This window comes from Cryptomeria japonica, chromosome 8 (genome assembly GCF_030272615.1).
Source record: "Cryptomeria japonica chromosome 8, Sugi_1.0, whole genome shotgun sequence".
Taxonomy (NCBI): Eukaryota; Viridiplantae; Streptophyta; class Pinopsida; order Cupressales; family Cupressaceae; genus Cryptomeria; species Cryptomeria japonica.
In genome coordinates, this window is record NC_081412.1 from 578,240,867 (window position 1) to 578,268,389 (window position 27,523).

Genomic DNA, 27,523 nt, shown 5'->3' on the forward strand with positions numbered 1-27,523 from the left:
CACCTCAGGTTGGATCCCTCAAGCATGTAAACATGAACTTGACAGATCTGAAGCTATGATAACATGTAGAAGTTGATAATAAACCACAAGAGCCAAGAATCATATGCAAGCAAAACACCTATCACACAAAAGAGTCAAGCAAAGATTGTCTGCTCTATAACAACCAGAGAATTCTGTATTATTGCACAAAAGAATTGGAGATACAATTACAATGAATGAATGAATCCTTAGAAAGGATGAATGAAACCTAGTTGCAAACCCTAACGCTAAATTAAGAGAACTAAAGCAATGCAAAGTAGGAGCTAAATTAAGCTCAAAAACATCTAGAACTAAAGATAGAAAAGCAAACTCTAGATAATAAAAGCACCTAAGTTTAGCTTAAATGAAAAAGTAATAAAAGGACCTAATTAATAAATAATTAGATAATTGTCCTAAAATTAATCCAACAGTCTTTGGATCTCATCTGATATAAATTATTTGTCTTCTTTCTTGCTGTTGAAAAACCCATGCTTTTTCTTATTTTTGAAAGATCAATGTTATTGGTATATATTATAGTTATTTAATGTTATTAGTAATTTATAAGGTTTCATTGTCTGATGTTATATTGTCTCATTTTACAGATTGAACCTCATGATTATATTGCAAGGCTTTGCAATGCAATTGTGCTGTTTAACAACATTTTAATTGATTTTGATAGAGATGTATGGGGTTACATATCCTTGGGTTACTTCAGACAGGTACAGTCAGCAATTCAAACTTCAGTTTCAAACTGTTGCTGGTTGAACCCTAAATTTTCATTATTAAATCATTTCCATATTGAAAAATATCTTCATGTGAAAGCCAACTTTTGAATTTTGTTGGTGATTTTATGTTTTTTTGTAGCAAGTGAAAGCTGGTGAGATAGGATCTTCAACCATGCCTCATAAGGTCAATCCAATTGACTTTGAGAACAGTGAGGGTAATCTTGGACTAGCTAATGAAATCTCAGGTCACCTCAGCTCAAAGCTTCCTATTTCACGCTGGCAGGTATAGTTTGGTTTTGTAGTTCTGATTTGTTTTATGCTAAAATGTTCGTAATTACAGAAAGTTGGGAAGTAAAATTTTATTAGTGCAAATATGTTCCAAGATTTCTTCCAATGTTCTAATTATGTTATTTATTTTAAGCTTGCATGTAAGATTGTAGAAGGTTCTTTGTCTTGCTTTCATTTACATTTGAGTCTTTAGTGCATGTCAGTTAGAATCACATATTTTGCTTAAACTCACACTTCTTTACTAATTTTATATGTTGTAGCGTGACTTGACTGACTCAACCGTTCTCCGCAATCTTGGTGTAGCGTTGGGATATTCTCTTCTTGCATACAAAAGCACACTGAAAGGGATTAGTAAACTAGAGGCAAGTATCTACATGAGGAATATATAAATTCAGACCATTTACTTTATGCATGATGTAGCTGCTTTGGCAAAACCAATTTTGTGTTCGATTCTGCATGGATATTCAATCTCTGATAATATGAACTTTATCATGTCTATTTTGGTCCAAATTCTCAAATGTGTGATGCACAAGGCTTACAATTTGATAGGTAATTTTTTGAGTTATTGTTGGACATGCAACATATCAAGCTAATGGGAACTGCTAAGAAACAAAACAGAAGAAAATGTCTGAATACAGAGAGTAGCTAAGCATTTGTGAATAGATATTAACAAAATTCTTTTACTGATAATAAGACTTTTGCAGTCACTAAGAGCATAAGAGGCAGACTGGTGCTTCTGGTCAAACTTTTTACATGGATTGTTGGGTGAGGAATATATAAATTCAGACCTTTTACTTTATGCATGATTTAGCTGCTTTGGCAAAACCAATTTTGTGTTTGATTCTGCATGGATATTCAATCTCTGATAATATGAACTTTATCATGTCTATTTTGGTCCAAATTCTCAAATGTGTGATGCACAAGGCTTACAATATTTGATAGGTAGTTTTTTAAATTATTGTTGCACATGCAACATATCAAGCTAATGGGAACTACTAAGAAAGAAAACAGAAGAAAATGTCTGAATGCAGAGAGTAGATAAGCATTTGTGAATAGATATTAACAAAATTCATTTACTGATAATAAGACTTTTGCAGTCAGAAAGAGCCATATGAGGCAGACTGGTGCTTCTGGTCAAACTTTTTTTGTAAAATTTCTGTTTGTAACTTTGCACTCAAGGTCCATACCATTTTGACTGAAACATGGGGAAGAACATCACATTGAATTGGAGGCATTTGAAGGCTTCATCAACCACACCTGGACAAAGGTTGAGAAGTTCCCATCAACATTGCAGTAACTACAAAAAGTTGGAGAAAGTCGAAGGAGCTCAATGAAAATAGCTGACTGTGAAAGAAATCGGTCGGAGCTGAGTTGCCGAGTTAGCAACTTTGTATTACTTAGTAGATCTTGGGATTGTGTTTAAGAGTGTATTGTTATTTCCCTGACATGTTTCACAAGGTCGTGCAGATTAAATTCCTTTTTCATTGCCATCATAAGGGTTTCCACAAACTTGTTATAGGATCAGATGTATGTATATTTTTCTGGTAAATTGTTGACATGTGTAAGGAAGTTCAACAGAGACTCATTTGTAAGAGAGTACAGCGAATTGGATTATTAATGTATGTGGCTGTTTGTTTTCTTTCCTCCAGCATGCTTGACAGATTATACTTTTGTTTTTGACATTTTAATAATCAGTATACAAATCTGCTGTTCCAGTATGCATGACAGATTCTTAGTTTTTGTTAGTCAATGTACAAATATGTGGGGTTTTAATTGCTAGGAATTTTCATTCTGTCAACTCCCCATTCTAGTAGTTCTACTGTCTCTGATGTTTTTTAATTCAATTAGAATTTCATCTTTTTCGTCTGATGCATAATTGCAGGTTAACGAACTCATTATAAATAGAGATTTGGATCAAGCTTGGGAGGTTCTTGCAGAGCCTATTCAAACAGTGAGTTTTTTTGCACTATTTTATCTGCATGTTGCTTTTATTTTTAAATAACTTCTCAATATTTATATGAAACAATAGGTAAATTAATTCTTGGAAAAGGATCTTTTGGACATTGTCCAGCAGATCAAGGCTCAACTTCAAATTCCTGCGGGATTCCCCTAAATTGTTTGCCATTTGAATTTAGTTTTAAATAGTGCATAGAATCTTATTATTGGAACATAGTTTTCCTTATATCAAGATACTTTGTGTGAGCTCATAATTATATAATCATCACAGCTTGGTTTCTTTTAGCTGGGGCAAGAACACACTTGCATCCTACGTGAAGCATTTTCAAATTATTATATTTCAACAGATGTCAAACATTAGATTATAGAAGAATTCAGGTTCATTGCCAATAGGTGATTATGTTTTTACATTGGCTGAGCTGGGCACAAGTAGCTTTAAAGATTTATGACTAGGTTTGTTAAAGGAAAAAATGGAAAGAGCTGCCACTAAATGTTAAGTTTATTCAAATTCTGTGATCAAGAGGATAGAAGAGATGGGGATATAATCTGAAATTAAATTTGAACTGTTGTAGTGTGAATGGAAGGATGCACAACACTTATCGATTTCCGGTATTGTCTTCCTACTCATTGTATGCATGTTATATATGTGAATGAGAGGATACGTAGTGAAGAGATATGTCTTCCCATGTGGGAAGACACATCTCTTCCCTACGTACCACTCATGATAACACAACACGTTAACAAACATTAAGATCATCGCTTGCTTGACTGATCGTGAGGAACGCGATTAATTATGAATCGCTTAATCATAGCCCGTTAACATGAAAGGGTGTGACCGGTGGCAAACACCATAATTCGATTTTGATTTTATTTATTATTTATTGTTAACGTATATACTAATAGTTTATCTATTATTATATATGTTAACATGTAATCAATTCATGCATCAGAATTATGAAATTGTATGACCGACGTTACAAGAATTAACACTACCTCTTAGCTAGGGAGGACACATTTTATGTTAGAGATAACATCACAATTCATCCATTGATTGTGAAGAGAAGAGTTATCACACCATAGTGATATTCAGAGATACGGTTCAAGAATGAATATCAAGTCTCATGATACTCACCATAACTCATAGTTATCAAGTAAGGTATGTGCACTGGCATCAAGTCACATGATGCCTACCATACTGATAATGATTCATGGCATGTCCACGAATATTATGTCCATAATATTCACCATGGAGATCTCTATCATAATTATGGTTTATTTAATGATATCAACCAATTGATATCTATCATAATGTCTCAGAGATATATACTATCATGACATGTCCACAGATATCAAGTCACATGATATCCATCAAGATAGAAAAATTGATAATTGTAAAATTGTCACCTTACAATATCAATTTGAAACAAGTGTTCATTATTGAAAAGTCGTCACCCTTCAATAATGTTCACAGGGGGCCCATGAAGTCATGGAGTCACACACATGACAAATAAAAGAGTTTACACATTAAACATCTTAAATATATTAGTATATCAGAATAAATGAGACTCTATCTCAAAATAACATTTTCAACCATACCAAGTTTATCTCTAAAGTGTTCAATCCTGATCCTGGAGAGAGGCTTGGTAAGAATGTCTGCAATCTGATCACCTGTACTAATATAATTCAGTCGGATCACATTCCTTTCCACCATATCTCGAACATAATGATAAGGAATCTCAATGTGTTTAGACCTATCATGAAATACTGGATTCATTGAAAGCTTGATGGAACTCTGATTGTCATAATAGATGACAATAGGATTTAAGGGCTGACCAAACAGTCCTACAAGCAATTTCCGGAGCCATACTGCTTCTTTTGCTCCCATGGAGGCTGCAATGTATTCAGCTTCTGTAGAACTCTGAGCAACTGAAGACTGTTTTCTACATATCCATGAGATCATTCCTGATCCTAAACTGAAGCAACATCCTGATGTGCTTTTCCTGTCAACTACGCTTCCAACCCAATCAAAATCAGTGAATCCATGTAGGCCAAGGTCTACATGTTTATATTTCAGACCAAAACCAATAGTTCCTCGAAGATATCTCAGAATATGCTTTGCAACAACAAGATGTATTTCCCTAGGTTCACACATGAACTGACTTAGTGTATTAACAGCATAACATATATCAGGTCTTGTGTTTACCAAATACATCAGAGATCCAATAATCTATTTGTAGAGGGTAGGATCTGCAAACTCTGATTCTATAGTTGCTTCCTTTAGCTTGTGCAGATTTGTCTCCATAGGTGTGGTCATAGATCTGCAATCCATCATTCCAAATCTCTTGAGTATATCAATGGTGTATTTTCCTTGATTAAGGATCATACCATCTGCCTGCTACCAAACTTCCAATCCAAGGAAGTAGTGAAGAATTCCTAAATCCTTCATATCAAACTTAGAGGCTAATTCTTTCTTACACTGAGAAATACGATTATCCTCTCTTGTGATTAGTAGATCATCAACATAAAGAATAAGAATTAATAATTCACCATTGATTACCTTGTAGTAGAGATTTGGATCTACTTCATTCTTGGAAAACCCTAATTCCAAGAGATAATGATCAATTCTTTCATACCATGCTCTGGGGGCCTGTTTCAGTCCATATAGGGCTTTCTTTAATCTGCAGACATGTGATTCAGCCTTATGAATCACAAAACCTTCAGGTTGCTCCAAATGAACTTCTTCAATCTTACCATTCAAAAAAATAGTCTTAACATCCATTTGATGGACTTTACATCCTTTAGATGCTGCAATAGCCAAAAGTGCTCAGACAAAAGTGTATTTGGCAACGGGAGTAAATGTCTCTTCATAGTCAATACCTTCTTTCTGTGAGAAACCTCTGGCAACAAACCTTGCTTTGTGCTTCTCAATGTTGCCATCTGCTGCATGTTTGATTTTGAAGAGCCATTTAGAGGATACCACTGATTTGCCTTTAGGCCTAGGCACAATATCCCAGACATCATTTTTCAGAATTGACTGATACTCTTCTGACATAGCATCTCTCCAAACTTGATGCTTGAGAGCATCTCCAACACAGAAAGGTTCTGCATCAATTGTCTCACTCATCAAGGCAGCAGAAGTGGAAAATAGGTTAGGTCTCTTATTTTCTCTGAAGGTCCCCTTTGGTGCCGCATAATTTTCAGCTTCTTGAAGCATCTTTTTAGCCCAAAGTGGTCTCTTCCTAGTTTCAGGATAATGTTCTTCTAAAGGTAAGTCTTGAACTTCATGCTCAGCGTTTTCAGGGGTCTCCCTCTGAATCTCAAGGGTGGGATTCTCATCCATGCTTGTAGGAGGATCTTGGTGTTCTAATTCATTAGAGCTTTTGGACCTCCTGAATGCTATGTCTTCTTCAAAGATGACATCTCTGCTTAGTTCAATTTGCCTTTGTCCAAGTATTTATACTTTGTAAGCCTTAGAGGTTTCACTGTATCCAACAAATACCCCTTTCTTTCCAGAAGGTTCTAACTTTGATCTCTTTTCTTTGGGAACATGAATATAGACTGGACACCCAAAGATCCGGAGATGACTTATGTCAGGTTTGTTACCAGTAAAGGCTTCTTCAAGGGTTTTATTATCAAGAAGAGAATGAGGACATCTATTTTGAATGTACACAACTGTCTTAGATGCTTCAACCCAAAATGAGGTTTCTATATTTTGGTCAACCCAAAATGAGGTTTCTATATTTTGGTCAAACCAAAATGAGGTTTCTATATTTTGGTCAAACAACATAGCCCTAGCAGCTTCTACTATAGTCCTATTCTTTCTTTCAGCTACCCCATTTTGTTGTGGGTTATAAGGTACAATTAACTCCCTCTTAATCCCAGCATTTATACAATAATCTTTAAACATATCAGAAGTGTATTCCCCCCCATTGTTTGTTCTTAAGGTTATGATTTTCTTACCTGTCATGTTTTCTGCAAGAGCTTTGAATTCCTTAAATTTAGAAAGGATTTCTTTAGACTCTTTGTACCTTAGAAAATATATCCAGGTATTCCTAGAATAATCATCTACAAATAATACATAATATAAAAATCCCCCTAAGGGTACAGACATGGGTCCACATAAATCAGAATGAACTAATTCTAATACATTTTTGGATTTACTGTTGCTAGAATTGAAAGACCCTTTAGTATTCTTTCACAAGGCACACCCCTTGCAGGCTCCTTCAGAACTGTGACTTAGCTTGGGTAAGCCAATCACCATTTTCTCTATCTTAGGTAGGGCATGGAAATGAAGGTGCCCTAATCTTCTGTGCCAAAGTTCATTCGAATCTGGAGTCTCATGAATCAAGGCTTGAGGTGGAGTGGTGCAAAGTTTGTAGAGGCTCCCTTGTCTTATTCCAATGGTGTGGGCTTTCTTGATGGTGGAGTTCTTTGGCCAAGCAAGTACCTTTCCTTCCATAAAGGTTAATCTGTAACCCTTATCTTCAAGTGCAGAAACTGAGACAAGGTTTCTCTTTATACCAGGTACAAATAGAACTCCAGTCAACTTTAGGGATATGCCTAACTTTAGGTTGATATTGCAGGTTCCTATTCCCATAACTGGATAATTTGAGTCATCACCAATTGTCACTTCTTCATTTGAATTTTCCACAAGTGTATCTAGGTGCTCACGGAATCCAGTGATGTGTTGAGATGCTCCGTTGTCAATCACCCATGTGTTGGAACTGGAGGTGACTTGACTAGAGAGGGTTGAGTAGAAGACTAGTTTATCGGAATCACTCCCTTTCTTAACTTCTACTATTGAAGCCTATTGCTTGATCCCGTCTGGGCACTTCATTGCATAGTGCCCATATTGGTCACATCTGAAACACTGTACTTCAGAAATGTTTCTCTTCTTCTTTGAAGACCCCTTTCCATTTGAGTCGTTGTCCCTCTTTCTCTTAAAGTTCTTCTTTCCTTGTTTGTGGGAATTAGAGTTTAGAACTTGAATGTCCTCATTACCATTGTTTTTTTTTATTCCTCTTGTGACAAGCCGAGATTCCTATTGAATGCAATCGGTTTTCAATCTATCAAACTTAGTGTTGGTTGAAAATTTTGTACACTTGGGGAAATATACAAAATTGTGGTTTCAACCACAGCACACGAGTAAAAACTCTCCTAATTAAGGGAAGGCTCCCCCTATCTAACTACAACTTGGAAAGTAAAATGGGATGGGACAGCAATCTTTCCTCTTTTTTCAAGAAAGACAATATCCTTTTCTCTTCACAGAAAAGGATAGCGATTGAATAACAATAGTAACCACTTTAAAGTGAAATAAGAGAAAGGAAATGAAGTTTCCTGAAAGCGCAAAGACTTCCGTCACTTCCTTCGGGACGGGACAGCAATATCAAGCTCAAAGACTTGACTATTGGAAGTCCTATCTACCCTTTTCTATACTAAATTTTACAATGAATAAACAACAACAGCTCAAAGACTGGAATAACTTATTCTTTTAACACAAAGACAAGAACTAATGCAAGCTCAAAGACTTGCTGATATTTCTTATCAAACAGTAACTTTTCCTCAAGAATAGACGCAAGCTCAAAGACTTGCTGCTCCTTCTAGAGATTTTCCTATTTTAATTAATCTTCTCTACTTGCAGCTCAAAGACTTCAAATCAGATTGGACTAAGCTCCTTTAAGAACACTTGGCATAGAAGAAATAAAAGATTCAAACTCAAACATGTAGCTCAAAGACTCAAAACTTGAGTAATCCTTCTTTCTTATTCTTCAAAACCTTCAATTCACATACATAAGTTCAAAGACTTCTTGCTGTAAATTTGGCAGAGTTTTTGCTTGCTTTTCCAAAAGATAAAAATTACAAAGGACCCTCTCTTCTATTTATAGGAGAGGAGCCTTCAGAAAAAGATGGGAGGATCCTAACTAACTTGAGAAATTCCCTCAACCACCAAGACCTATTCAACAGCTAATTATGACTTCATTAACTAACTAAGACTTATTCCAACTACAGTCCTAATTGGACACAACTTGTAGTTGCCTTACAAGTAATTACAAAAATGCAAGTGATGACAACTTGCCGAAAGGGAAACTACAATTCTGAAATTACAATTATTTAAAAATTTACAACTGTTAAAAACACTTAAGTTGCAACTCTTGAAGATACGAATAAATCGAACTTCTGAATAACTTTCTGCAATTCATCAGGATCTAGTTCATGAGTGTTCATAGCCACCACCCTAGTTTTTACGATGACATCATGGCATTGGCATAGCGTGGAATTCCCTTTTTCCAATGCTGACTGAATTTCCTGCAACTTAGTTTGATACTTGATCAATATTTGAATGGAAGCGACTGAGAATTGATCACTTCTCCATTCATCATGAATCTTGAGTTGCAGGTCTGCAAGAACTTCTTCCTCGGGCAGCAGCTCATCATTCTGATTGAAAATGTCGCAGGATGCCTTTTTGCAATGGGAGGTTACATCTTGAAAGACTGCTTCACGCAACTTTAAGGTTTCATCAATTTCTTCAATGAGTGATTTGAGAACAAGAGATTTGTTCTCCAGGAGTTCCTCATATTCAATGTACATGACTCTGGAAGGAATCACATCATGCACTTGAAGAACGCTCAACTGATATTGAGGCATCTTTCGCCAAGAAACTAAATTTCCCTCAACCTTCTCCAAATTTAGCTTGAAAGCAGTCAAGATTTGATTCAACTTATCTTCAATGATCTCCAATTTAACCATCATTTCAAATACCTGTCTTATGACTTGTGAGCATAAGTCATGCAGTTGATCAACCCAGGTGTCTAAGGTTTGAACCTTTTGGGCGGCTCTCTCGATACCTTGGATTGGTTCACTGACCCTGGAAGAAATAGGTACTTGGCCTTCTCCACTTGAAGGTTGAGTAATACTTTGGATAGCTGCCATGAGTCTTTGATTCTCTACTTCTAGCTGATCTTTCTTGGTCAACACCTCATCATATCGTTGCACCAATGTAGCCACTGTTTGTTGAGCATCGTGCTTGACAACCTCATGAGTCTGTTTACCCAGTTGAACTTTGGTGATCCGATAATCAGCTGCTTGCATTTCTTCAACTGGTTTATCTGATATTGGTTCAGCAATCTCTGCCACTCTCATCTGGTTCTCATCAACGATCACCCTTGAAACTATTTTTGCCTTCTTCACAGCTTTAGGTTTTGATTGTTTCAAATGTTGATAGTCGAAGGGATCAGGTGAGATCACTTGCTTCTTCCTCTTTGCAGTGAAGGAACTGAGCCATGGAGGTAAAGCCATTAACTCTGATTGTGGGATGGAGGGAGAAGCAGTTTCTGTTTGAATAACAGTGGTGACCTTGGGAGAAGTGTCCGTCTGGATAGCCACCATACTTTGCTGAGTGACGACAGGATATGATGAAGATGTTATGAACTCATCAAAACAGGTCATAGAAGTATCAATATCAGACACAGGTACATATGAAGGATCTTCCGAAAAGATATTCAATAAACTTTCCTGAGGATGGCCTTGAGATGGTTCTGCTGCTGAAAGCGGGAGGACTTTCTGTGGAGATTCCGAAACTGAAGGGGCAGATTGAGAGCTCACATCTATCACAGGAGGAAACATGGGTACCTCAATAGGAAATGAAGAAAGAGAATTATGTGGAGACTCTGTAGAAAGTGACTGAGGAGCATTATCAGATTGAGTTTCCTCTTCTGAAGCTTCAGGATCAATCACATGAATTTTCAACTGTGGCTTCTCCTTGCCTTGAACTGTTATTTCCTGAGGAGGAAGCACCATCGCACGGCTGACCCGCAATTTAATCCTCGTACTAGAAGAGGATGCACCTTCTTTGTTGTCTAGTTGAATTTCAGACTTCCGCCCAAGAGGACCTGTAGAATCATCTTCTTTCCCCACCTTAATCTTAATGAGCTTGACACCATTATTCTTAAGCCAGATATTGGTATTGGCAAGAACTGACTGAAATCTATCCAAGATAGAAGTGCTTTCCTTGTGGGACCAGTGGATAGAAGGAAGCGGGGCCTCATCAACATTCTGATTGACAAACTCAAGATCAAGAACGTTACCATCATCAATCATACCTTGTGGCATGTTTGCGAGGTTTAGATCCACAATCTGTTCTGCAGTGAGTCGGCAGTAATCCATCTTGCGAATCTCCTTTTCGGTACGAAGATCAGCCCAAATATCTTCTATCCGGTGTACATGGATGAAGGTCTTCTTGATCTTCTCTTTCATGCCTCGGTAATCGAAATCAGCTCTAGGTTTGAATCTTTTGAGTCTGATTTCCTGCAACTCAGTTTCCATAGCCCTGGCCTTGATTGAAGTCATTAGAGAATATTGCCCAATCTTCAATGGGTTGTTGGAAGAAATACCCATGCCAACCTTGTGCTTAACTGACTGGTGTGTATGTACAGCCATGATCTGCCTTCCCAATTCCATGAGGATAATCTTATCTGTTGGGTACCGTGGGAGCATGTAAGGCTGCCCGCCATAACATCCAACTCTCATGTAGGTAAAAGTTGGAAATTGGAGAAACAAACAACCATATTCTTTCACCTTTTCCCATGCTTCATCTGAGACTCTTTTGTCCTTCAGGTTCTTGTCAAATTGACACAAATAATGACCAAAGAAAGCGTCCTGAACCCTTCTGAAATGAGACCTACTTGATCTTAGAGGCAACTGATCATAGTATTCCCAAACTGGTACAAGCATGCGGTCACCCTTGGTGGAAAGACCTGGGAAATGTCTAAGTGACGCAGCAATATACACGAGATATGAATTCATGTAGAAGGTGAAGGTAGTAGGGACGACTGCAAGTTGCTTACACAAAGCATCACTGATGATTTCACCCCAACAGATGTGCTGAGACTGCCTTACTAACATAATAAATTGGTACATCCAAGGTTCAAAAACATTGGAATGTTCCAATCCCATCATACGGCTAAGAAGAGTAATAGTATCACCGATCTCATTCTTGAAATCAGATCGATATAACTTTGCCCATCTGGTAAGTGCAGTGCGAGGTTCATGAATCCATTTGTTGATATGACGCTTACAGTCTTTCTCCTTTTTGGCAAATTATTCAGCTGCACTTTGCTTGGAGATCTCTATATAAATGGTTTCGGAAGGTATTTTAAAAACCCTCTCTATAGCTTCTGCATCCAAGCGAATGATCACTTCCCTATCATCATTTCTAATGACTCGTGACTCTTTGTCAAAATGATGAGCACATGCTAGAATAAATTTTGGTTCTAGGGCAGCAACTGGAAAGGATGCGGCATGATGGATATGGCTGTCCAGCAATCGTTGCATATCCCCCTCCTTCGGATCTTCAATCCTTTGTATGAATTCGGACATGTCAACATGCCCTATCTCAGTATCCTTGATATGATCAAGGGAGGAGGAGATCTGTGACTGCGGAACTTCATTCTGGTATTTATCATACCTGTATTTCATCTTTTTTGGAGTGGGAGATGATGATACATCTGTCATCTGGGCACAACTGGGAATGCTGCAATGTAAATCCATGAGTATCAAGGCAACATCAAAGTCAGTATCTTTAGACATTTTCACTCCTCCAAATGAGAAAGTTCAACTTTCATATTTTGGCTTTGTGAGAGGAGATATAAGGGGTGGAAAAATAAGCTTTTGACTTATTTCGGGTTTTGAAAAATGTTTCGCAAGTACACAAGAGGGAAGTACAAACGTGCAATCGGATTTTAAATTCCGAATGCAATTATACTTGCGAAACACGAAGCATGATTAAATGGAAGGAGAATGAATTTTCAGTTTGAAAATTGGGAAGAACGCATTTGCAATGGGTTTTTAAATCCAAATGCAAACTTATTTTCAAACTGAAAATCGAAGGAATGGACGGAAAAAGGTATTTAGGCATGCGAGAAATGACGAAGATGATAAGTACGGATGAGGGAATTGGAAGCGGATAAGTAAAAATGAATTTCGGGAAGATCACTTGGAACTTTGTCGTGCCAAAAATGGGAAGGACTTTCGACTTGCAATCCGGATTTCAAAACCCGAAATTGGGAAGAACTTGATTTTTCCATCATTGAAACTTGATTTTTGGACTAAGAAGGTTAAGTCTTTGTCCAAAAAGGAAAGAACACATCTTGAGGTAGAACTTTTCACACTTGCAAATTTCTTTGCAAATTGGGAAGAACATATTTGGAAGAACACATCTTTCTTGTTTTGAAACTTGATTTTTGGACTAAAGAAGGTTAAGCCTTTGTCCAAAGAGGGAAGAACACATATTTTCCTTTTACTTGCAATCGGGTTTTAAAACCCGAATGCAAGTAAAGAAGGAGAATTTTCAATGGGGAAGAACAACTTTTTCTTTACAAATTCCTTTGTAAAATGGGGAATTTCCTCTCATAAACCCAATACGAACATGAACAAAAACCAAAACTTAAACAATGAAATTGCAAGGAAAGAAACAAAAGAGAAATATAAAAATAAAAATTACCTTGCAAAGATGAGGAGAGATCCAAGCTTGTGGAGTCAACCAAACATAGAAGATGAAACCCTTTAAATAGAAATTAAACAAAGGAAGAAACTTAGCCACGCATGGTGACCAAAGAAAAACCGATTCGCTATAAAAACGCCATGAAAAATGCCGAGGAAGTAATTCAAAAATGATTCGATTCATCATTACATACAAGAGAAAGCAAAAATGATTTAGAATTGAAAGCATACCTTGAACGAAAAAGGTGCGAAACTTGCAAAAAACGTGACTGGTTTTTAGGGCGTTTTTGCAAATCGATTCCCCAAAATGCGCACAAAACGGTTTGAATGCAGCTTGAAATCCAACGCATTAATGATTAAATCAAAAACGCCTTAGGTAAGAGCAGATTCGAACTTCCAAACCGTGGCAAATGGCACAAATGCATGATTCAGAAAAAAAAACGTTGAAGAAGACAAATGGCGAAAATCAGTTTGATAGATGCGTAGAACAAGGGTTTGAATTCTTCAAAGTTGCAGCAAATCCGCCTTTGGAAGGAATCCCTATCTTTCTTCCAAAAAATTCGAACCCAAATCAATTTGCAAAGGCATGGGAGAAATTTCGGGTTTTAGAAATGGAAATACAAGTTTTAAAAATGTTCATATTTTTGCCTCTAAGGCAAATTTCGGGTTTTAGAAAAGGAAATACAAGTAAAATTACTTGTAATAGGGAAATAGAATTCCCTTTACAAGTGATTTTACTTAAAACATGTAAAGGGAATTTAAAATCCCATTTACAAGTTCTATTTAAAAATAAAAAATAACTTTAAGTCATAAAAACATGTAAAGGGGTTTTAAAAACCCATTTACAAGTTTTACAAAACACTTTAAGTCATTCTACTAGTAAAGGGGGTTTTAAAACCCTTTTTACCAGTTTCCAAAAACTTGCAATTGGAGAAAAATTCCCCTACAAGACCAAAAGCTTCAAGGGGGTTTTGAAAAACAAATTACCAGTTACTGGTAATTATCGAAAAATTCCCCTACATTGAAGCAAAAACATAGCAAACGGACTCGAAACGCGACGAAATTCGAAAAGTAGCTTGGAGATGGATCAACAATCGATCCAGTCCAAGGATGGGACGAATTTCTACCTCGGGAAGCGTTCCATAGAGTAAATTTTTTCATTTTTTAATAAAAATTTCCTTGTGATAGTCCAATTTTTGAAATCAAAAATTGAGGACAACACTTAGGAAATTTAGAACGAGCATTGATTCCTTGAATGAACGATTCCCATGAGGTAGGAAGTCCATTTAGGGCCATCATAGCAAGTTCTTTGTTGTCTACTAGATGTCCAATAGTGGATAGTTGATCCCTAAGCTCAGTGATTCTCAAGAAATAGGATGTAACTGTCTCTCCTTTATTCATCTTTATATGGTGTAGTTGATTCTTCAAGGTGAGAGCCCTACTAGTGTTGTTGATTTCATAAATGTCAGCTAGGGCTTTGAACATCTGAAAAGCCGTCTCATATTTAGAAATAACTGGCACAATGTGGTCTCTCACTGAATCCACAATTATCTTAAGAGCCTTCTCACTGTCCTTGCTCCACTGAATTTTCTCTGTATCATTAGAGGGTTCAGGAATTTCACTTTTGACATGGGAGTCAATTTTATTTTATTTCAAAACAAGCATGATCCTGAATTTCCAAGATACAAAATTTGATGCTCCATCTAGTCGATCTTCAAACCTAACTCTGGTTGCCATTAGGATTATAGGAACGTGATCTACTAAGAGTCGGGTGAAAGTCCATTTGATCATTACAGAATTTAATTTGATCTTCCTTAACTTAGCTTTAATACCATGTTAAGTTTATTCAAATTCTGTGATCAAGAGGATAGAAGAGATGAGGATATAATCTGAAATTAAATTTAAATTGTTGCAGTGTGAATGGAAGGATGCACAACACATTGATTTCCAGTATTGTCTTCCTCCTCATTGTATGCATGTTATATATATGTGAATGAGAGGGTACGTAGTGAAGAGATATGTCTTCCCACGTGGGAAGACACATCTCTTCCCTACGTACCACTCATGATAACGCAACACGTTAACAAACATTAAGATCATCGCTTGCTTGACTGATCACAAGGAACGCGATTTATTATGAATTGCTTAATCACAACCCGTTAACATGAAAGGGTGCGACCGGTGGCAAACACCATAATTTGATTTTGATTTTATTTATTATTTATTGTTAACGTATATACTAATAGTTTATCTATTATTATATATGTTAACATGTAATCAATTCATGCATTGGAATTATGAAATTGTACGACTGACGTTACAAGAATTAACACTAAACATCTGCATGATTCAATGCCTGTATATTTGTATTGTCCCCTTTTCCGCTCTAATTTGTTTTGGGGATTATTGGCCAATTCCGAGACCCGTTGGTCAGTCAAAGGCAAAATTAGGGTTTACTATTTTCTAAGAGGATGCTTTGGCATTTTTGGTGGCTTGCATGTTGGAATTTTACAATTCTGATTTTGGACCCCTTTTGGGTTTTTAGAGAGCTTCACGATGGTGTGACATGCAACTGAATCTGAGGACTTTTCCGAACATACTATTTTTAGTAAGTGGGGGCAATGACAACTTACTTTTTTGGGTTTTCAGAGAGCCTCGCGATGGTGTGACATGCAAATAAATCTAAAGACTTTTCCGAACATACTATTTTTTGTAAGTTCTGACGGCTGCTCAATATGTGGTTAAATTGTATTTGGATACACTTACTATTTTTAGCAGTATGCTATTTTTAGTAAGTGACAGTTGCTTCCCGGTTTGTGCCCTAACAAACATTTATTATTTTTAGAGTTTTGGGTTGAGCCAATGCAGTACAAGCTATTTATGCCAGTCCAGCTTGGCATGATGATCAAGAGATTCAGTTCTATTTTTGGCAGGCAAATTGAATTCAGCTTCTTCAGCTTGATTATATGATCAAATGGACCTAGTCATTTATTAATTAGATGACTTAAGTTATTTCTCCTTTTTTGGGGGCGTCCATCTTACAAATATTTTTATTAAAGATTTTAATCTTTAAAAATGTGCAAACAAGTGCTTATGTTGGGTGATTCCTTATTGAGAAAAATGTTTTATTAAGTGAAATATTAGCTTAAGGCATAATGGATGCCTAAGGGAGAAATAAGTTAATTTTGCAATATATTTCACTTATTCATTTTGGATGCCTAATAAGTTGATTTTATAATATAATGCACTTTATCACCTTTGGACGCCACATCATGCTTTATTGATATTTTTATAAAGTATATTTGCCTCTTAGTAAAGGTCGATTTGGGGAAAAGGAGAAATGAAATGTAAATTTCAAAATAATATGAAGTGAATGTGCATTTGGGTTTGGTGTCCATTTGGAGGGAATGTGAATTTGAATTTGGAGACACAAAAAGCTATAAATAAGAGTGTTGGGCTTCTTTTGGTATCCATTATTGCTTTGATAATGAAGTGCTGCCAAAATGCTATTAGACTCTTACTTCAAGGAATGCATACCTCCTAGTGCCTCAGTTTCGTGCTTGAGAGATAGCGCCTAGCTGAATGTATAACTGTTTCTCATCCAGAGGAGAAGATTGGACTCAATGTGGTGAAGATTTTGTGGATTTCTGATTGTTCTTGTTGCTGGTCGCAGAGTGTGCTGAAGTAGATTCTTGGTTGCAGGTCTTAGTGTCACTTTTCTCGTTCTGGGTATTTTTCCTATCTCTTTTCGTGGTTTGGTCGATTCATTTTGTGAGTTTGTAGAGTCTAAAATGGTGGTTGGGATTTTATATTTGCGAAATTGTACCATGTGCTTGAGTGCTTTGGGATGCGTGCATAAATTATTGTGGTCAGTTTGCCATGTTTTGTTGTCCTAGGATTGATTGCCTACCTCCTAGTGATCATATGCTTTTAGTTTCATGTCATTTGGTTAAGAATTGGATGAGTTGTGAGTGTTTTAGTGGGATTTGGTGTTGCTGGTTTGTGTGTTTTCAACATGCTGGGAGTATATCAGATTTAGCGATTTTCCGTTTTGGAGTGTCTTCTTGTGTGGAGTTGGTTTAGGGGTGCGTGGGTTCTTTGGTGTGGAGAGAAAGATCTTGGTAATTGTTTGCAGGTGTTGGTTCTTCATTCTTATTTTCTATGAGTCATATTTTAATGATAGTAGTAGTACTAACAACAATTTCTATTGATCTTTCCTAGACACACTGCAAAGTGGAAGAGCCTAGCCTTGCCACCTATCTTTGGAATAGTGATTTCTCTTAATCTGTAATCCATATTGTGCATCGTAAAGTTGGTTAGCAGTACTAACAACTATCTAATTGAATTATTGGTCTTAGTCCCGCTGTATAAGTGGAAGTGGTTGGCTTTGCCGCCTACTTTGAATATTGTAATACTATCCTCCCGCTACATAAGCGGTAGAGTTGATTTGTAATTTTATTTCTAGTCCTCCCACTGGATAAGCGGTTGAGTGAATTGCTATTTCAGCTTCTAGCTTGTCCTTGGCTGGTTAACCGCCAAATGATTTTTCAGTATTCTCATTATCCCGCTGAAAAGTGGAAGGGGTTGGCTTGCCGCCCAAGTATTTTAATCAATTTCAGTTTCTTGCATCTAACGATCCCCTCAACACTGTATGCTCTCACCCTCCCAAGTTGGGCTCTCAGTGATCAAAAGGTGAAAAGGGTTACTTTCAATAGTATTGGGATTTCATTTTCTAACTCTAACGGGTGTTTGTGTTGATTGTAAACTGAAATAATTGAAAAAAGGGGGGGGGGGATATTACAGTGGTATCAGAGCTGGTTTTCCTGCCAGCCTGTGTGTTCAGTTGATCAGAGCACAAGTTCTCCCTGCCATTCTGTTGGGTTGTGGTTTTTTTTTGGTTGCATATTAGAGTTTGGAAGAATGTCTACCATAGATAAGTCTATGTGTGAGTTAATGCAAGAATTGATTAATTTGATGAAGGATCCAAATATTAGAAGGGGGGTGGTAAAGATTGTTGCAAAATCCAAACATAAGGAAGAGTCTGAAAATAATATCCTTAATACAAAGACAAATGATGGAGTTGGTGCTTTGACACATAACTTTGAGACAGTGCTTCATGAAGACTCTTTGGTGATGCATGCACCTCCCATTGATGAGGTTTTCATTCAAGAAGAAGAAAAAACAATATTCGAGGTTGTGCATGATGAACCCCTTAATGTTTCTTATGGAGCTAGTGATGGTGTTGAATGCACTCATGTGCTTCCAAAGGAAGAGCAACTGAAGATTGAAGAAGATACTGTCATTGAGATTATCGAACCAGCTATATGATAGATCAGCCACAAGAAGATATGAATTCTTTTGGTTCCCCACTAAATGAGTCTAGCATTGTTTCATCACTGTCACCTTATCTTGGCAAGGAGTCAAGCCATAGTTTGGGATCTGTTGAGTATGATGATGTTCACCAATTAGCTAAAAATGATGATGAGACAAGTTTTGAAGAGGAGGTACATGAGACTTGGGGCAGCCATGGAATCACTGCTGAAAGGTATGACAAAGATTTTTATTTTGTTATTCATCATAGCAGCAGTTCACTTTCTTTGGAAAATCAGTTTGTGGTTTCTAATGATAACCCGTTGTTTGAGATGGGTCTAGTGAAAACATATGACAATCCACTATTTGATTGGGAAGATGGAACATCACTTGGTTCTAGCATTGCATTTGGTGAAAATAACAATGTGTGGAAACCAAGAGAAGATTCAAGATCTAAGTTGGATGATACTTGGAGCTATGGTGAGCACTTTTTAACTGAGCAAAGTAATCAACCTTTTAGTATTTGGGATCTAGGTGTGAAAGTAGATAAGGACGACAAGGAGACCATGTGGGATGAATTTCCCTTTGATCCGGATGATGAAATGGAACTTGATGAGGATTCTATATCAGCAAAAAATGGTGACGTTACACTTGATCTTGGGGCTGCCTTCTCGTTTGATCAAAGTGACAATGAGGTGGAAGTAGATTTAAAAGCCTGTAAGGCTCTTGATATTGAAGGGTTTGATGGTGTTCTTGACCATAAATCAGATTTATTAGTGCATAGAGCTCATCATCATCTTGGTGTTGAGCAATGTCATCACGTGGATGATGTAGGGTGTGAGACTAGGGACAACAAAGGAGTCGTTGAAGACAAGAATGGAAATTTTGATTGTAATCAAAGGCTCGAAGAATTAGTGTAGTCTAATCCTATTTATGATATTCAGCATTTTCAGCTAGTTGGTGGAGTTAGACAAGAGTCTTTGAGTAGCTATGGGAGCAGTGATTGCAAGAAACAAAGTTTTGAGTTTTTCTTGCAGCCTATCAGCAGTACACCATCTCTGTATTCTTGTGAGTGGGATGGCTTCCAAGTTCTTGATAACCATTTCTTTGAAGTGGGTATTGAGAAAAGTTATGATAACCCTCTCTTCGTGATGGATGATAATACATGTGGTGAAGTGATCGAACATGAGACTGAGTATGGTTTCCAGTGTATGGATGACGTGATGTTAAACCATGAGGATGTGCCACGTTTTGTGATTAGTAATCTTCCGAGGCTGCTTGATACTGAATGCATGAGTGGGGTTAAGGATGAAGACTCCACTTGGGAAGTGTTGAATCAGAATGATTTCAACATCTTTGGCATCAAGGTGTTCTCTAAACACGGTTTAGTAACCATGAAAGGTTTCATTGCAGCAGCAAGGAGTGAAGGTTTCAGTCTTGTTACTCATGAAGTAGGGGAGAAAGAAGGACTAGAATATGGTGATTGCATGCTTGATAACCTATTCCTTGGGTTGAATAATAATAAGGCTCATACTAGTCTATTTTGGGGGTTGGATTTGAGGACAACATTTGTTCCATACTGCAATGTTGTTGAAGCTTTCATGGTCAGGCTTCAAGGGTTTACTAAAGGAGACATCAATTTCTTAAGTATGCACTTGGTCCTTACTAGCACTTGGGGATGTGTTGAGTTTTCTTCTCAGTATGTTGAAAATCACTTTCGGTTGGGAATCCAAGCTCGAGATCGTCAACATGGTCTGATGGAGCTTATTACATGTGGAAAGAAGGATCTTTGGAGGGATTAGGAACAAATTTTCAGTCTTGATGGTGTTGTTCCTTTGTTTACAAGCCATTTGATGGTTCCTTTTGCTCATCAACTAGTGGATTGGGAAGATATTTTGAGCAAAGGATGGCTCTATGTGGAGTTGGAGTCATTAGAGAGGATATTTCTAGCCTTGAACGTGAGCATATGTGTTGTTTTGGATGATGATTTCCTGTGTTGCAGCAGCTCTTCATCTTCTTGGATGCTGATTTTCCTGAAATCAAATCTCAAGTCAATCATTTCAGACTTGGTGGGCTGCTGGTGTACTTTTTTTCAAACTTCACAGTCTCCTAGCAGGATGGGTTTATGGTATCAAATGAGAGGTATGGCGAGCTGGACAAATCAGTATCCGTGTATGGGAAGTGTTCAAGCTCTAACTAGTGGTTATCCTTATGCCCTCTTTTTTTCTTATGGTTGGGACAACGAACCTTTGCTTTCTTTGGTTCACCATTCTGAGGTGCTTGGAGTGGGAATTGTAAGAGTTTTTAGAAGTCTTCATGGTTGTATTAGAATAATTCCATTGAGGCCTAGTAGATTCATGTGGAGTTATGAGAATGAGTTTGTTGAGCTCCTGTAAAGAATTGTTTTCCTCTTTGTAGGGAGATTTGGAGAAGTCACATTTACAGTCATGGCTCTACTTGACACCTTGGGGAGATATGTCGTGGAGTTTGATTGTGAGTTAAGAAGACCTTATTTCCTATTGCCCAGGCTTGTGATAGACAATGGCATTGTCGATATAGATTACTAAGAGCTTTATGGGCATGAGATGCTGCATGATATTGATTCCAATCCTTCAAGATTTTTCAATTTGAGTATCATGAATGGTAACATTTTGGAGTTACAAGGGAGGTTAGTGCAATTTTGGCATGATGTTTTCACTGATGTGATCAGAGTGGCACAACATCGACATGGTGGTTCTTTCTGAGATGGACATGGGACCTTGCGATCATACTTGCTTTGGTGTGGATCAGTTTAAAATTTTTTGGAGTTGTGGTGGCATTGCTCGAGGACAAGCAATTTTGGGAAGGGCGGACTGTAATGTACCCTTTTCCGCTCTAGTATGTTTTGGGGACTATTGGCCAATTCCAAGACCCGTTGGTCAATCAAAAGCAAAATTAAGGTTTCCTATTTTCTAAGAGGATGTTTTGACATTTTTGGTAGGTTGCTTGTTGGAATTTTATAGTTTTGATTCTGGATCCCTTCTGGGTTTTTAGAGAGCTTCACGATGGTGTGACATGCAACTGAATCTGAAGACTTTTCCGAACTTACTATTTTTAGTAAGTGGGGGCAAGGACAACTTACTCTTTTGGCTTTTCAGAGAGCCTCACGATGGTGACATGCAAACGAATCTAAAGATTTTTCCGGACTTACTATTTTTAGTTTGTTTTGACGGCTGCTCAATATGTGGTTAAATTGCATTTGGACACATTTACTATTTTTAGGGTTTTGGGTTGAGCCAGTTGTTAGCCGCATTATTGTATACGGGAATAAGAATAGTTAATTAAGTCGTAATTGGGTTTGTTAGTTGGCAACCGAGGGGTGGCAGTTGCGGTGCGACGGTTGGCGCTCGCACCCCCTTGGTATCTTTATATACTCCTGATTGTAACTTGTGAAGGACGAATTATGAATGGATTAACATATCTGATACTTGTCTGATATCTATGGCATTGTTCTGCATTACGTACTTTATGCTTTAAGTATTCACCCGAGAGCGCAAACATTTGGCGTCATTGCCTAGACGTACTCGGGAACGGAAGACACGAATGGCGCACAGACACAATGGGCCTACCCGTTGGTGAAATAAACCCAAAGGTCGACGATGCGCAAACAGAACTTTACACAGGAGAAGACACGGCAACAAGAGAATTTTCAATTCTACTCCAGGTAGCCATCCAGACCTACGTCCGACGAGAGGCGGCAGAGGCGGAAATCCCACCAAGTGCCGTGTGGACAGCTCTGGAGGTTAGCCCGGTAGTAAACTGGTTGATGAACCACCTCCCCCAGTTGCTTGCACAGGCATCGCTGGCACAACAGGCTCACTTGGAGGAGATTGCCCAGGAAGAGCGACGCCAACAGATCCTTCGACACTACGAAGAAAACAGCCAACGGGAAATCAGGAGGGAATTGAACCTTGAACTTTTTATTTTCAAATAAAAGTGTCATTGACACGAGTTGTATTTGAGCAGATGAATTAATAAAGACATGTTTTGATTTATGTATTGTGAGTTATGGAAATGTGCACCAATTAATGCCAAACCTATTGAATAAAGATAGAAATAAAAAAGCAGAAACGGACGAGTGGGAGGCCGCGCAAAGGGCCTTGATTCTAGAGCAGCAAGTAGAACATAGACGGAGGCTGAGGCAACTTGCCGAAGGACGACCTATCGAAGGGTGGCCCGAGGGGAACCAAGGAGGTGTCACGGAGGGTGCAGAGGCCGACGGAAATTTCTACGCGTCGCCAGATCATCGTAGGACGCGGAGCCACGAAGAGTTTCTGGAAGAAACAAGGTTACGGCGAAATCGAGTCGTGGAGACTCGGGATCAGTTTAGAAACTTATCCCTTACGCCACGGAGTGAAGATCACCAACGGGAAGCAGGAGTGGGCGCATGTGAGAGCGAAGGGGAGGGCAACCGTACGGGTGTAGGTGCCACACACGACAGGCAAAACACCGTACCTCCAATCGCCCACGCAAGACACACCACCAACGCCACCGGAGGAAGCAGCACAGGGCCACAGACACAGACACAACCGCCCCCAAGAAGACGACCCGGGATGGCGAGTAAACAAAAATTGCCAAAGTTCACAGGGGACGGCGGCACTGCCGTACATGTGAAACCATTTGGTCTGCCAACGGAGTGACAAACCAGAATGACTAGGTACAGCAATTCCCAATCACGTTACGTGGAGTTGCCATAGATTGGTACTCCGATGTAGATAAGCAAAAAGTGGCCACGTGGGCCAACCTACAGAAGGAATTCACGGAAGAGTTTCAGTTGCTCCATGATGACAACGAAATTGTAACAGAGATATACAGTACCAAACAAGGTACCAAGGAGACAGTACAGGCATACAGCAGGAGACTGAAGGAATTGTTGGGTAAAATGGAAAGCCAACCGGCTGAGGGCTTGAAAAAACGATGGTTCGTGGAAGGATTGAAATCCTCCCTACGGAAAAAAATGAAAATTGTACCCCCGACGTCATATGACGACACCTATAATAGGGCGATGGACCTAGAGAGCGAATACAAAACATCAAGGAAGAAGAAAAGTAATAAATATTCATCTGACGATGATGAAGATTCTGACGCGGAAAGCAGCAGTGGTGGCGAATCGAGTAAAAAGGTGCACGCTCTCCAAAAGGACATGGAACGAATGCTGAAAGAATTCAAAGCCATGAAAGGGAGTACAAGTAAGACGGAAGAAAATGACGTGTGGTGTACCGACTGTAGGAGTGATGGACACACCAAAGGGTCCTGCCCCAAGAAGGCTTTCTATGACATTTGTCAGATTGCGGGACATTTGACAAAGGAATGTCCCTACAATATGAAAACCAGGAACCAACAAGTTCTCTTCACGCAAGAGCAGCCGGCCATCGAAACTTCGCAAACCGCCAACAATAATGCATCACCTGGCAGATACCGGAACAATCGGCGAGGGGGGAGGACCAATAATAATAATAGGAGCCGAATCCAATATGATGCAAAGGGACGGCCAATGATCTAGTGCCGAGCCTGCAATCAATGGGGCCACTTTGCGAGAGAATGCACCTCAGAAGAAACTCCACAAAAACTATGCAAATGGTGTGGGCCTGGAGACCACGATGATGGAACTTGCCCAAAGTCTGGAGTGAACCTGCTCAACATCGACAGGACGGAGGAACGGGTATTGGCAATCACACGGTCACAGGCAAAGAAGGCCACATACCCGGACCCTCGCACGGAGAAGCAGCGGGCGCTGGAGGCCAAGGCTGAAGTGGCGAAGGAAATGTTGGCACAAAGGAGCACCCAGGAAGCGGTAAGTACTTCCCAATCTGAGGCAAAGGAAAATATCCTAAAGCAAATGTTGCAGATTGAAGTGCCGGTGAAAATGAAGGACCTCCTGGAAACGATGCCGCAATTACGTACGGTCCAAGTAACCCCGCACAATCAGGCAACCCGGAATACGGATGGTTTCGGCAGAACACCTACAGACCCATTGGTCCTAACACTATACAGTGGCCGGCACCCGGCGGTGGTAGAAATGGGAATACTGGGCACCATTTTGACTGACACAATCATCGACGGCAGGTCCGGAGTGAATGTGCTTCCAGAAGAAACCTGGAAGCAGCTTGGCAAGCCGACACTATGGCCGTCAACCTTCAACTTACTGGGAGCGGATCAACATGGTATCAAACCCCTTGGAACGCTCATGGCGCAACAAGTGACCATCGGGACACAACCATTTGTCCTCGACTTCGTGGTGATTCCGCTAGCCAAGAAAGGATACGACGCCATTCTGGGCAGAGGGTGGTTGGTGGCAGCCAGAGGGAATCACAACTGGAAGCGTAACAGGTTGTCAATGGAGAAAGCCGGGAGAAAATTTATTATCGACCTGAAAACACAACTTGTGAGTGAAGAACTCGCGTCAGAGTCGGAATCAGACGGCGAAGGTGGAGTTGACGGAGGAAAGTACGGAAGGGAACCGAACGAGGAAGGTGTTCTCGGAATCCAAGGATGTTCTGAGGACGAGACCGATTCCCTTAATGGGCTCTTCCACTGGCAAATGGAGGACTACGAGTTGCTGTATGGGTGTAACATGTTGCAGGTTGACGAGGATCGGGACGAGAACGAATTTCCACCAACGTACGGGGAATACACCAAAGGGGATGCCCCGGTCAACGAAGTACCAGCACACAGGTTTGACATGACAAAACCAATCCGGTACGAAGAGTCTGTAAAACCTACAAACCTCAACACGGAAGCAGAGCCAAGGAACGTCCTGGTTGGCGACGACTGGAATCCAGTCCTGAAAGCCGCCGCGTTTAAAATATTCATGGAATACAAGGATGTATTCACTTGGACGTATAAGGACCTCAAAGGGGTGCCGCCAGAACTGTGCGTACACCAAATTTCACTCGTACCTGTACGGAAGATGCCGTACAGAATGAATAAAAACTATGCTGCGAGAGTGAATGATGAAATTGAACGTATGCTCGAAGCCGGGATTATTTTTAAAGTACAGACCAACGAGTGGGTGTCGCCCATAATGATATCCCTTAAAAAGGAGGCAAACCAGATCTAAATCTGCGTGGATTTCAGATGCCTTAACGCGGTCACCATAAAAGACCCGTTTCCAATACCATTTATGGATAGCATCTTGGAAGAAGTGGCCAGTCATGAAATTTATTCATTCATGGATGGATTTTCTGGGTATAACCAGATATCCATCGCTGAAGAAGACAAATTAAAAACCACCTTCATAGTGGAGGATGGCGTGTACGCGTATAATCGAATGTCGTTCGGATTATGCAACGCACCAGCGCCTTTCAACGGATAATCCTTAACATATTTGAAAAGATGTCAATAGGGAACTTCAGGGTGTTCCTTGACGACTGGTCCATCTACAGTAACCAAGATACACATTTGGCCGCACTTGGCGAATGCATGGAGAGATGCAGGCGAGCTCGCCTAGCACTCAACCCCAAAAAATGCAGATTCATGGTGCCTCAAGGGAAGCTGTTAGGACACATAGTGTGTAAGGTTGGACTCAAGACTGACCCAGACAAGATTCGGGTGATAGTGGAAATGGAGGCACCCACAGATGTCACGGGAGTCAAATCCTTCCTAGGACACATAGGGTATTACAGGCGATTTATCAAAAATTTTGCTCGAGTATCCTGCCCTCTGGACAAGCTGACAAGGAAAGGTGAACGGTATACATGGGGGACGGCTCAGGAGGAGGCCTTCCAAGAACTGAAGTCATGGTTGGTGGGTGCTCCAATCCTAACATATCCTAACTGGGACAAAGAGTTCCACGTACACATTGACGCATCCAACTTTGCCATAGGGGCCACACTGGCGCAGGTTGGCGACCACAGGCTAGATCACCCGGTCTACTTTGCAAGCAGACTCCTGTCGAAGGCAGAGAAAAATTATAGCACCACAAAAAGGGAAGCCCTCGGGATGGTGTACTCCGTCCAGAAATTTCGACATTACTTGCTCGCCACCCCGTTCACATTTTATGTGGACCACCAGGCTTTGATGTATCTGGTAAACAAGCCAATTATCCAAGGACGAATCAGCCGATAGTTGCTATTGCTGCAGGAATTTACATTCAACATTATCGTAAGACATGGGAAGAGCCATGTGATAGCTGACCAACTGTTGAGAATCCAGTCAGGAGAACCAGCCGAAGGAGTGAATGAAGATTTTCCAGACGCTCACTTATTTCGCATCGCAGTTCTCCCCGCCCGGTACGCAAGCATGGGGGAATATTTGTCGACATCACGGTTCCCAAGGGAGATGCCACCAGGAGAAAGAAGGAAACTGGTACTGAGGAGCAGGACATTCCAACTCATTAATGGCCTATTGTATAAAATGGGGCCTGATCAGATCCTACGGCGATGCGTCCTAGAAGAGGAAATTCTGGGCGTCCTAAGGGAAGCACATGAAGGGCCCGCAGGTGGACACATGGGGCCCGACACCACGGTGAGGAAAGTTCTGTTGGCAGGACTGTGGTGGCTGACACTACATAATGACGCCAAGGAGTGGGTAACAAGCTGTGATACATGCCAACAGGCCGGACGACCATTAAAAAAGGATTTTATGCCCCTCAACCCATCGAATGCCCAGGAACTGTTTGAGAGATGGGGATTGGATTTCGTCGGACCATTAAAACCAAGTAGAGCCCGACGATGCAGATACATTGTAGT

The 27,523-nt window shown here is 39.6% G+C and overlaps 1 protein-coding gene across 1 annotated transcript in view; it reads left to right on the forward strand.

Moving 5' to 3' along the window:
- Window positions 1-27,523, forward strand: part of LOC131034413 (uncharacterized) — a 155,514-nt gene that overhangs the window by 120,380 nt on the left and 7,611 nt on the right. The window contains exons 6-9 of the mRNA XM_057965886.2: window positions 621-737; window positions 883-1,026; window positions 1,292-1,393; window positions 2,914-2,982. Of these exons, the coding sequence (XP_057821869.2) occupies window positions 621-737; window positions 883-1,026; window positions 1,292-1,393; window positions 2,914-2,982 (432 nt within the window). The remainder of the gene's footprint in view (window positions 1-620; window positions 738-882; window positions 1,027-1,291; window positions 1,394-2,913; window positions 2,983-27,523) is intronic.